We start from the raw sequence: 12,464 nt of genomic DNA, 5'->3' as shown, positions 1-12,464 counted from the left end.
GTGAGAGGGAAATTAAAGGGTATTATCAATGGGACTATTCCACTCCACCCTCATAGTGGTACATCCCATCTGCCTAGTATTGATTCAGAAGATTCAAGAGCTTTATTGTCAATACATGAGTATACACAGTTTACAGTGTACCGAAATGCTGTTTCACCCCAAGCCCCCTATGGTGCATTTATAAAAGATATATCTCCAAGAGTGCACAACTGACCTGTCCTTCTCTACCTTTTGCTCTGAGATATGAACATGCGCCATAACCACTGAGGCTTGCATCCGAGAAACTGTGCAATTCGTACTGCACAATGTCCGCATCTTGCGAGTAGCTTCGTGGGATCTTCAGAGCTGCCAACTTGGGCAGGTCTCTCAACCATGCTTCCCATTGTGGTAGAATGTGATGTGGGAGATCCTTGTCCCAATTAACTTTGTCCTTGCACAACGTTTGGAGTATTTGCTTTCCAATTAATATGAATGGGGCAACGAACCCAAGGGGGTCAAAGACTGAAGCAACAATCGAGAGCACCCCTCTCCTTGTCAATGGGTTGTCTTTAACTTGGACTCTGAATTGGAATTCATCTGCCTCTATGCACCATTGCACTCCAAGTGCACGTTCAATGTGGAGTTCTCCAAGAGCCATGTCCTGGTCTTTGGCTTTAGCTTGTTCCTCTTGGGGAATAGCTGCAAGCACTTCTTTGTCGTTTGACACAAACTTATGCAGATGTAGGTTGCCTGTTTTACAAAGTGCCCTTGACTCGTTTACCAACTGTATGGCTTCGACTGTTGATCTCACACTAGCGAGTCCGTCATCGACGTAAAATCCTCTTTGGATGAACTCAATAGTCTCTTCGCTGAATCTGTTTCTACCTTGAGAAGCAATATGTTTGAGTCCGAAATTGCAGCATCCGGGAGATGAAGCTGCTCCGAAAAGATGCACTCTCATCCTGTACACTGAAGGCTCAGAGTTTAAATCGCCTTTGTCCCACCAAAGAAACCTCAAATAGTCTTGATGCTCCTTGATGACGTGGAATTGGTGGAACATCCTCTCCACATCACACATGATGGCGATGGGGCCCTTTCTGAATCGACATAACACTCCAATCAGTGCGTTGGTAAGATCTGGTCCAGTCAGAAGGTGATCGTTAAGAGATGTCCCCCGGAAACGGGCCGAACAATCAAAAACCACACGTATCTTCTCAGGTTTGTGGGGGTGGTATACCCCATGGTGTGGTATATACCATCCTGCCTCCTTATCCAGTTCTTGCTCTGGGACCTTCTCTGCGTCTCCACGGGCTATGATGTCGTCCATGAACTTGACGTAATCCTCATAGTATTTCTTATCTCTTCTGAGCCGACGTTCCAACGACGACAGTCTATGCTCAGCACATTGTTTGTTGTTTGGAAGATTCGGGTCGTCGGTTTTGAGTGGCAATGGGAGTTCATAGTGACCGTTTTCCTTTTGCCTTATGCCTTTAGTCACCTTTGACATGAACAAAATGTCTTCCTGAGAGACTGGATTGTCATCTGTTGCATGCTCAGAGAAATCAGATCCCAAAACCTTTATTACATCAGCCGGACCCACTTCCTTCACTTGAGTTCTGCATACAAAATGCACTTCTTGCCTGAGTTCAACTGCTTGTTGTACTGCAGGAGTAACTTCTCGAACAATGATTCTGTGGCTTATGCCAATATCATCATTGTGATTTTGAACTTGAGACGTACAACCAACTATGCTCCAGCCGAGATCAGTTAGCTGTGCGTAAGGCTGATTCTCCTCACCTGCAATGACTTCCCGTGGAAGAAGGGCTTGCTGACAGTTATAGCCGAGAAGCAGACCAACTTCGCATTCAAGCATTGGAGGTAACCTATCTGCCAGCCTTTTGAGGTGAGGCCAATTCAAAGCAGTTTCAGACGTCGGGATGTGTGATCTGTTCACAGGGATGAATTCTCTTGTATAGACCGGTGGCAATGTAATTCTCTTTTCCTGCTTGTAGCCTCTAACTTGAAGATTTACCAGTTTCTCACATGGTATGACTGTCGACTTGGCGGACATGGTCGATAGTCTTAGATGAGCCTTACTCTTATCTGTGTCGAGATCCTGGGCTACTTCATCCAAGATAAAGGATGTATCGCTCTGAGAATCGAGGAGGGCATACACTAGAACTTCTCTGTCTGGGTGATTTTTTGACGAAACCCAGACAGGTAGAATGGAGGATGTCAGTGTGCTCGAAGTTACTTGAGTTACTCTATTAGAGATTGCGGTTGCTGGTTCATCTCCTTCGTCCTTGTCTTGAGAGTTGTCATTCGTTGCAGGCATTATCCTTTTACGCTCTACAAACTTGTCATCATGCAGACACGTGGGATGCTTCTTCTGGCATTTCTCACACGTATTCCTTTTATCACACTTCTTAGAATGATGTCCCCCCCTTTATACATCCAAAACACAGCCTTTCTGCTTGTACAAACTTGATACGATCCTGGACTGATTTTTCCATGAATTTGAAGCATTTATCCAGTGTGTGACCATTTCTTTTGCAGTAAAGGCAGATCATGGGATTTATGTGACTTGAGTTGGTTAAGTGACTTGAAGTTGTGGTTAATGTTTTAGCTTGAACGACTTGGCTGCGTGAGTGTTTGGGTTTACTGATTTCCAAACCCTTGAGTGCTTGCATTGAAGCTATGGGGTCACATGCTAGGTCTGCTTCAGTGGATACAAAGTCTGTAAACATGTGAAATGATGGATACTCTCCATTAAGGGTTTTTCTTATTTTCATCGCTGCGCGATTCCATCTTGTTGTCAACCAGTCTGGAAGTTTCAGCAAGAGTTTCTGAATTTCCATACAGTCATTGAGAACCTCTAATGTCTTTATGTGTGGCATCGCAGCTTCACAACTTCTAAGGAAGTCGGCAAACTCTCTCAACTCACTTCCATCCTTGGAGCTTATTTTAGGCCAACTGTGAAGTTTGTCTCTGAAGCATTTTCCTATAGTGAACAGATCTCCAAAGCGCCTTTCCAGCACTTCCCAAGCTGCATCATACGCTTCATCTGTGCCCACTAGGAGAAATCCTTCAACCACTCTCTTTGCGGGTCCACCAAGGTACTTCCTGAGATAATAGAGTCTTTCGTTCTTTGGAATGTTTTTTCTTTCAATCAAGGTCTCAAATGACAACTGCCAGTCCTTGAACTTTAAAGGGTCACCAGTGAACAGTGCAGGTTCCGGAGTTGGAAGACGATTAGCACTTATTGCGTCTGCTAGTATGCCGACTAGATCCAAGTTTGGCTGTGGATGAGTTGCTGAAGCGGCAGCTTGTGTTGCTTTAGGGATAAATGGCGGACTTGATGCGTTTACTGCTTGGTCTGTGGTGCTCTTAGGTTGCACACCAGGGTTTTGTTGGGCTTGGTTTATGACTGTGAGAGTATGTGGAACAAATGCAGGGCTTGTGGCATTATGGGCTTGGGTTGTATTTGGAGCTTGAGAGGGAACTTGTGGTGGAGCAGGGATTGCTGAGGTTTCGCTCTCAGTTTTGATACTGCGCACTAAACTACGACTTTCTGAAATACTTTCAGCTTCTGCATAAACCTTTACTTTAGCTCTTGCAGCATTAAATTTTTTAACCTCTTCCAAGCGTTCAATCTTTCTGCGCTGCTCCTCCATTGTTTGTTGCCTTTCCAAGTTTTCAAGTTCCAACTTTTTTAGTTCAGCTGCTTCCCTTTCTTGATCCTCCATTACTGCTAATATTTCCTGACACGCAGCTGCCTCAGCCTCTGCTTCTATTCTTTTAATTGTTTGTGAGTATGACTGGCTTGAACCACTTTTCGACCTTTGTGATTTTGACCTTGATTTAGTACTTTCAGATCCTAAGCATGATCCAACATCTGGCCATGGCTCTTCATCACCATCTGCAAGGTCTCCTTGTAAGTGTTTTTCAGCTCTTCTGACAATGAACGAGGAAAGTGATGTACATGCATCCACTTTGCGTCTTTCATCTGCATCGGGAGTTTGTATTTGCCGTATTTGTTCATAAATGGTTTGTACATCTTTGCAGGCAACATTTACATTGTTGATGAGCACATTCAATTCACTCTCGGAAACTTCATTCCTTAATATTACTTTACTCAATCTTGCTTCATATCTCCATTTTTCAAAAACAACAGCATATCTGTGTTGGAGGCCTTTGAGTTTCTTCTCTTGAAGCTCTTTACCCTTTTCTGTTAGTGCTCTTACTCTTTCACTTTTACGAACAGTCTGTAGTTCTGTAATTTGTTCATCATCATTTTCTTCCACTTCGGTAAGTGGTACAGCATGGTGCTCTTCGAGATCTTTGTCAACCATCTCGGGAGTCTAGTTAAATGTCATTGAGCGCACTGTGTTCAGATTTCAAATACTGTATACTTTAAGTGCTCCTTTTCTTAAAGGACCTTGTAAACTTCACTCAAACTTTGACCTTAAGGAAGCACACAGAACTATTCACCAAACTACAAAGCATCACCTTGAAGTACAGTAGAAATTAAATAAACTTTGACAAATGTGTTATAGAAACTTATTGTGGCTCTTTAACCTTGACTTAAACCACTATTATTCTACCTTTAATGCTGTCTTTTATTAATTTCCACCTTACTCCAGTTGTACAACGTTATTGCCGCTGTGCCTGGCTGCTTGAGAACGGTGAGCTTATGCAATGGCGCCCTCTTGTGTCGCTCCACTTCACCGTCACTCTCTGCAGCTGCCGTCTTCGTAATTAGCTTCTCACCGGCACTGGCTAGGGCGCGTTTTCACTGTAACTCCGAAATGACAACACAGGCATATGGCAAGCCATTAGTGCCAAAATTCGCCACTTTCCTAACCCGTTTGGTTAAGAAATGGCGTAAAAAACGCCGTTTAATTATTCAAAACGCCGAAAAAAACGGCGTTCTGTTCCGACAAACGCCGCTTTTTACGTCACTCGGATGGTGCGTTCAGGGCGCCATCCGAGTGGCGGAAAAAGCGGCGTTTGTCGGAACAGAACGCCGTTTTTTTCGGCGTTTTGAATAATTAAACGGCGTTTTTACGCCATTTCTTAACCAAACGGGTTAGGAAAGTGGCGAATTTTGGCACTAATGGCTTGCCATACTGGCACGGCTTCTTCAAGACGGGCGCTTCGCTGCACTTATTGAACGCCGTGAAAACTACAAACATAAAACACAAAGGCTTTAAGCGCTTCAGTCTATCAAAAGTAACACTTGTGCTTTAACAACAAAAATTACCTCGTGGCCGCCTGCCACTTCGGAGGTCCTAGAAGAATAGCTTTACAGTCTTGTGCATTCTAAATTAAAACATAAAATAATTAGAACACCATACATTACATATTTTCACAATATTACAATACAGTTATGGCAAATGACAAATACCTTGTACCGCTGGTAGACTAACCAGGCCTTTGCAGATAGCTCGCTGAACTCCTTAGCCTGATTATTAAACGTGGGCTCACAGCCTATACTATCACGCCCAAACCTCGCGATAATAGCGGTGTAACAAAACTTGTTCTTTGTGACAAGATAAACACGGACGATCTGATTTCCTCGTGTCAGCATTGTTCCCACATCATCATAATTAATGTTGTTCCAGGTTCAACATTGCAAGTGACCAATCACCTTCTTGTGACGTCATTCCTTTGCGACTTCGAAATACCCGCCTTCGATTATTTCGAAATACAAGTGAAGAAGCGAAAAACCGCCGCCTGTCCGCCGAATTTGAAGTCAATTCGCCTGTCCGCCGAATTTGAAGTCAATTTAGGATACTTTCCTTTAATAAACGGTAAGCATTATACATATGTTCCTCACTTGGCTTGCTGTTTGTTTGCTAGCGATAGGCTACTTGACGACAGCATTAGCTAACCAGTGTTCCCCAACTTTTTGGGTGTTTCGTGGCCCGGGGATTGGGTCAGGCAAAATTGCAGTAGCTTCCCTGATCATTTTACAAACATAAGTGAAGAGAATCTGGACTAAAAGGCCTAGACTTATGGTTGTGTGCTGAATCTATGAATCAAACTATCACCTGGAAACATAATTAACTGGTCCATAGCTGTGAAACTGGACATGAGTTCTTGATTCTATGGAGATTAACAGTAATCCAGAAATTTACAAATTTGTCCTGGTACATCGCGTAAATGTTGTCCCAGGGACATCGCGTAAATGTTGTCCCTGGGACATTGTGTAGATGTTGTCCCTGGGACATCGTGTAGATGTTGTCCCAGGGACATCGTGTGATAGCTTGTAAATAATGGAATGAAAATTATTGATTGTTATTAACTTGTGAAAAAGAAGTGTAACAAATCCACATGTTATGTTCTTACACCCTTACAGAAACTGTGACTCCTTCACAATGTCAGGTAAATGTCAACTCATGTTGAATAATCAACCAATCAAGCCTTTTATTATCACATGCAATGTTACACGTACAACTGCAATGAAAATTTCACCCCCTTCTGACCATACATATATTGCTTAAACATCACATTGGGAAGACAGGTCGGAAACAGTTAGGAAGGTCAGAAAACAATTTAATTAATAGATGAGGGGAGAGGAGGAGAAAAAAGAACTACAACCAGACAAAGCTCCTAGAAGACTGAAATGGATGATGGTTGCAGCATGCAAAAAGAAAATGATATCTGTTGACTACAGCATATGCTTTCTCACAGATTACCTTGTGGGAGTAGCTGGACCAAACTCTATTGGTATTTCAAGTTTGAAATCCCTGTTTGACCAGACTAACATTTCAGATGAGGTACCTCTTGACATAAAAATCCTTTTATGTTGTCATAAAACTAATGTTAAATTCTGCTTTAAATACACTTTATTGTACAATTTACTTAATGAATCGTGTTCCTTAGTTCTGTTTTTATTTATATGTATTTATTTATTTGTTTTATAAGGTAATAGATGGCCTAATCTATTTGCAGTGTGAGGTATGTTGAAAAGCTTGTTTGATCATAATGACATAGCATGTTTACGTTTTTTGTAATGTATTTGAAAACATAGGTGTATTTATGTTATTTTTATAGAATTTCCCTCACATTTATCCAATACCAAGCCAAATCACTGGAAAAATTTTGGATGGGTCCACAAGAGCACAAAGTGCATACTTTTTGAAGGTATGACTTGGACTGTGGTAACTATGTTCTTATCACAAAGGGTTTATAAGTTGCCACTATAAACAAACAGCATTTTCCAAAATTGAAGCCTTGTCAGAAGAACCTGAAAAATACCTTTCTGAAACCTTTTCTGTGTAAAGACTTGTTCAAAAGCAATGCACACAGATTAAAACATTTCTGTCTTGGCCAACTGATAAAGAACACCAAAAATTTAGTGGTGCGTGTTGAGTCTGTGGTCTTGATTTGTTTTGTACACACTATAGAAATTAATTAATGTAAACCAAAAATGACACTTTCTATATGTTTGTGTATCTGCAGAATTAATTACAAGTCTCACCTGACAAGCTTTTGCAGTTTTGCAGTGTCATTCTTGACAGAAAAACATACTTGTCACATTATTTTTATTTCCAGAAAAACATCTTTCAGATGTATGAGAAATTGATTGGAGCCTGTCTGGAAAACGGCAGCCACTGGACCTTGTTTGTAAGTTGCACAGATTTTGCACTCTCTCTAGTGCATGATACTTTTCAGTGTCCCTCATTAGGAATTCTCAAGGCCCAAGCCTACCTGTCCTGGGGCAACCATATCACCTCAGTTGTACGGAAGGCCCAACAGCGCCTCTACTACCTGAGGAGACTGCGGAGCGCACACATTCCCAGATCTCTGATGTTGAACTTCTACAACTGTGCCATCAGCAGCGTTCTGACGTATGGATTTCTAGTGTGGTTCCCCAGCTGCACCAAGGCCGATCAGCAAGCACTCCAGCGGGTGGTGAAAGAAGCTGGCAGAATTATTGGAACAAGTCTGCCAGAGATCAGTAATATCTTCCCCACTCGCTGTCTGAGGAGGGTGCACAGTATCCTGCGGGACCAACATCACCCTGCGCGCCACCTTTTCCATCTGCTGCCCTCAGGGAGAAGGTACAGGTCTATACAGGCCAGAACATCCAGACTGGCCAACAGCCTGTATCCACAGGCTGTGAGGCTCCTGAACTCTCTGCCCCCCTCTCACGGACAATAACCATATCCAACTTCTTAATAGCAATGAACTGGTCTGCATTGGTGCATCATATCTTTATTCTCTTCCCCCTCCTGCCCCCCCCCTCTTTCTTAAATAGATAACTATCATATCTGATATCATATCTCACAGTACAATAATATTGAATGGGTTGCATTGTTGTATTTTGTCATGTTTCTCAGGTCTTTGTCTGAATTTCTACGAACATTATTGCTAAGGATTGTCTTATTGCATTGGAGTCACACTGGGTTAAATATGTACACTTGGGTTTTAAGGGGTATTTATTATTTTCTTCTTTTTTTTGGGTTGTATGGAAGCCCCAAACGCAATTTCATTGTTCTTGACAATGACAATAAATAAATAAATAAATACTAAATACTAAATACTAAATACCATATCCATCTTTTTACAAAACAGTTTTGTGACATACCCAAGAGGACCATAGTCTATATGAATTCATTTGGCGAGTCGGAGGTCAGAAAAAGTGCGGTGTTGAAAAACTGGAGGTAATTAATTAACATATTTAACATAACATATTTAATTTAATTGAAATCATTACCGAACGTGGTTATTGATTTCTCTATATGCTTTTTATTTGTAATAACTGCGATCTCTCAGCTCATTTGCTTCAGCAAGAGGCTGCGCTGGAGAGTGGACCTTGTCACATGTGAGCCACCCACATCAACAGGATGGGAACTCATGTGGAGTGCATGTCATAATGGTACTGAAAACTATAGCTTTAACCTATATAAGTAATGTTTACATTTTTGCCTATTCAGTTTTTAAAGCCTTAGAGGCAGGATGGTAAAATCTCAATTTTTTTTGTAGATTGAACCATTTCAGCAGTAATGCTTTGCTTTGGTTGCTCTGTTTTTTTTTTTTTTCTCGGGGGGGGGGGGGTTAAAAACAAACAAACATTTCTTTGTTAATCTAATTCTTTTTGTTCTTTTTTTTTTTTTTTTTCTTCGTCAATTATTAGTTTGCCCAATCTCTCATTGACGGTAAAACACAAGTGGAGGAGTACAACACTGAAATCACAAAGCTCAGGTCCCGACTTTGCCACTACTTATTTTCCTCAATAGGTAAAGATAAAATTAGCTGCCTTCTTTTTCTCTAACATTGGAAAATGTAACTTGTACTTAAACAAATTATATTTTGCAGATCGAACTAGGAAGTGCAGTCAGTGCTGGTGTGTGATTGCAGCCAAAGACCGGGTACACTATGACATGTCCTTAGCCATATAGATTGTTTATTTAATGGACTTTGTTCATTTGTTTTTTGTTTGTTTATTTCTTCTTCTTTTTTCTTTTTTTTTAATTCACAGGTGCAGTGCCAGAAATGTGGTGCATACAAGCACATGCGTTGTTCAAAGTCTGTTTGTGGCATCTGTATCTTCTGTGAGAGTAAGTCACAATATAACTAAACAATGTCCAAAAATGTTTAAAGTGAATTTTTTTTTCGTAATTTTGCCTTTGCACACCAGGACTGTGTAATTAAAGTGGACGTTTCAAGATCCAGTTTTTACACAAAACTATTTTAGACATAACTGTGTCGTATTGTGGGGATTTCTCTTCACAATTAAATTGATATAGTGCTGTTTATATCATTCTTCTTTATGTAACAGCACAGTGCAGCACAGCAGAGGGAAAGGAGTTGTGCAGCATAGTGGGTGGCTATACAGGAGGAGCAATAGAAGTAGCCAGTGAAGAATGTCATCAGGGAAAGCATCAGGCAGCGAATGACAAAGGAAAAGTTCCTAAGGGAGAGAACATCTGCAGCAAATCGACAAGTAACAGTGAGATAGGAAGACTGACAGTCAGAGATGAAGGTACACAGACTGAAGACAAAGAAAAAGAAACAGAAGTATACGGCACAAGTCTGAGTACAGATAATGCTGCTGCTGATGATGTTGACAGGATCGATGCAGATACAGAATTTCAAACTGATTCAGAAGGAACTAGTACAGTTTACAGAGTGCATGGTCGCTTATCTGTACCAAGCTCAAAAAAGAAAACCTACACAATAACAGAAGACGAGATCAAGCGCAGAATCAACGCAGAGAACATGTCAGTTCATGTTTTCAGAGGTTTGATTGGGGTAGGTATACATTTCGTGATTTTGATGTCACCTGAAATAAATCCGGGTTACTCGTATCAATGAAGTGACAATGTGGCTGGAAATTGTGCATTTGCTGCAACATATACACAATTACACCATGTAAACAAAAGCATTTAACTTTGTGCGCGTGTGTGTGTCTCTCTCTGCTCTTTTGGTGTTTGCACTTTTTCTTTTTTAGGGCCGTAAAGCCAAACTGCCCGCAATGATTCTTGACAGGCCTAAGAAGGCCAAAACTAAAGTAACAGTGTTTAGTGTTCTGAGTGAAGAGGAGGCTGGGGAGCTAGCCCTCGGGTTTGCCGGAAGATTGGCCTGCGATGTCACAACAGACATGGTCTGTAAAGGCATCGACCATTCAAGTGCTGATATGACAAAGTAAGTTAGTAAAACAATATGAAAGTTGTATCTTTTTTGGTATTATTTGTCATTTCCCCGTATTTGGGTTATTGGTGTAACATTGTTAATCTTACTTTCTAATAACAGACAGACTCTTCTCAAAATCCAACACAATCTTAAACATGAGCTGACTGATTCCTCAACCTTCAGTTTGCTGACACACACCTTTGGCCCCGCTGCACTGGATTCTGTCATTTCATTCCTGTGTGAAAAACTTGATCTTGTTTCTTAAATAATGAAACCTTTTGTGACTTTTGTTTGTTCTGTAAATCAGAATCTTGAAAATTGTTCATTGTTGTTCTAAGTTTGTGTTAACTATTTGGCAAAAATGATTGGTTCCTAATCCAAACAGCATAATGACTGTTCTAACACATATCTTAAAAATGCTACAAAGAAAGAAAATTATCACATATGTTTCAATATGAATGTAATTGTGTCACACTCGGTTTGTAGTAGCTTTCCTGTTTTATTTTGAGTTTTGGTATGTTTACACTGTTATTTTTATTTCCCGTGTGTTCGTCTTCCCTTATTAGTTTTACTGTATTTAATTAGTCTGATTTAATAACTTATAATTATTTACTTTCCAGTGTGTATATATGCTCCTCGTTTGGATTATTGTTTGTTTGAGTTCTGCCTGTCTTTTCTATTAAAGATTTGGACTTTTGGACTATTAGTGGACCTCGTAGGTTTTTATTCTGTTCAATTGGTAATTGACTGGGTTTAATTTAGTGGCCTGGAAAACAGGCCGGAGGGGTCTGGTCATTTTAACCCCCTAAGACCCGAAATCTTCCATGGCATGCATTTTTAATTTCTCTTTGATATTTGGGCCGATTGGAACCCGATGAATGTAAAAAGAAAGAATTACCAGGTTTTGTTTTTTTTTTTACCTAATTTTTGTTTCTGAGAAAAATGAGAGCCACATATGAGGACATTAATTTGAAATTTCGATAGAACAGTTGCAGTATAATGTCCTCATAACTGTATATCAGGCACTTGTTGATCAAGATTTAGTATTTTGGTCTAAATAACCCAAAATGTGATGTCCACATGTGTGGACGCCAGGCTGGAGTAAAGTGTTAGAGCTATTTATACCTATGTAAACTTTTATACACTGGTTTTTACCTGTCTTGTTTCAGAAAGGTTTAAAAGGGTAATGTCCACAGTTTATTTGTTTATTTATTTGTTTGAATTCAACATATTTTATTAAAGTAATTGAGCTTGAACACAGAAAAAACTGAATCAAATAATCATATAATCAAATCACTTGCACTATACTGAAGTCTAATCTACTCTGAGCTAATGCCGGTTTCCAACACTAATGATCGGGTGAAGGAGAGAGATGAGGGTGTGCACGGCCACTGGTGCTCTTATCCCTGTTCTTTGTGATACAATCCAACAGGAAAGCAGTCAAACCCTTGGACATTAGCCAAGTTAACGTTCACAAATATATACACACAGAGGAACTCTGAGCCCCAATGTCAGCATTAGCACAAACATGCCACTTCATACCAAATCTCAGTGTGAGGTCAGGTGTTAGTCTCATTCCATTATTCTGGCTATATTTTCTTACTCATTACTATTAAACTTATACTTAAGACTAACTATTAACAAAATCACACCCCAATAACTCTGTTATTACACTTTGTATTTAATCATAAAAAGGCTGGATGTTGAAACCTTTTACTTCTATTTTGTATGAGCCAGGATTCTCAACAGCTGATACTCTATGTCCAAAAAGTGACAGGTATCGTTTTATGGAGCAAAAAACTTAAGAGCGCATATTTTATAAATAATACCAACAATTACAA

The 12,464-nt window shown here is 40.3% G+C and overlaps 2 protein-coding genes across 2 annotated transcripts; one reads left to right on the top strand and one right to left on the bottom strand.

The window, feature by feature from the left end:
* Positions 1-2,748: 2,748 nt before the first annotated feature.
* On the bottom strand, positions 2,749-4,331 carry LOC146650124 (uncharacterized). The gene is made up of 2 exons (XM_085386128.1): positions 2,924-4,331; positions 2,749-2,825 (listed from the first exon to the last, which is right to left on the bottom strand). The coding sequence occupies exons 1-2, from the start codon at positions 4,329-4,331 to the stop codon at positions 2,749-2,751; spliced, it is 1,485 nt and encodes a 494-aa protein (XP_085242254.1).
* A 2,041-nt stretch (positions 4,332-6,372) lies between these two features.
* LOC146650123 (uncharacterized) lies at positions 6,373-11,328 on the top strand. Its single transcript, XM_085387193.1, has 12 exons — positions 6,373-6,761; positions 6,910-6,942; positions 7,039-7,128; positions 7,540-7,611; positions 8,563-8,651; positions 8,764-8,866; positions 9,125-9,227; positions 9,307-9,359; positions 9,470-9,548; positions 9,770-10,242; positions 10,442-10,635; positions 10,744-11,328. The coding sequence occupies exons 1-12, from the start codon at positions 6,549-6,551 to the stop codon at positions 10,886-10,888; spliced, it is 1,647 nt and encodes a 548-aa protein (XP_085243319.1). The 5' UTR covers positions 6,373-6,548; the 3' UTR covers positions 10,889-11,328.
* Positions 11,329-12,464: the final 1,136 nt, after the last annotated feature.

The sequence above is a fragment of the Rhamphochromis longiceps genome, linkage group LG17, assembly GCF_057381845.1.
Source record: "Rhamphochromis longiceps isolate RC_006_pf linkage group LG17, R_longiceps_female_GT1.1, whole genome shotgun sequence".
Taxonomy (NCBI): domain Eukaryota; kingdom Metazoa; phylum Chordata; class Actinopteri; order Cichliformes; family Cichlidae; genus Rhamphochromis; species Rhamphochromis longiceps.
The sequence above is the reverse complement of the archived record's forward strand: the minus strand, read 5'-3'. Positions and strand labels throughout refer to the sequence as shown.

Bases quoted from the DNA above. Each gene is read 5' to 3' on its own strand.
- LOC146650123 (XM_085387193.1), top strand. From the start codon at position 6,549: ATGAGGGGAGAGGAGGAGAAAAAAGAACTACAACCAGACAAAGCTCCT. The intron at 8,867-9,124 runs GTACTGAAAACT...GTCAATTATTAG, and splicing joins GTGGAGTGCATGTCATAATG to TTTGCCCAATCTCTCATTGA. The intron at 9,549-9,769 runs GTAAGTCACAAT...TTTATGTAACAG, and splicing joins CATCTGTATCTTCTGTGAGA to CACAGTGCAGCACAGCAGAG.
- LOC146650124 (XM_085386128.1), bottom strand. From the start codon at position 4,331: ATGGTTGACAAAGATCTCGAAGAGCACCATGCTGTACCACTTACCGAA. The intron at 2,826-2,923 runs GTGAGTTGAGAG...ATGGAAATTCAG, and splicing joins AATAAGCTCCAAGGATGGAA to AAACTCTTGCTGAAACTTCC.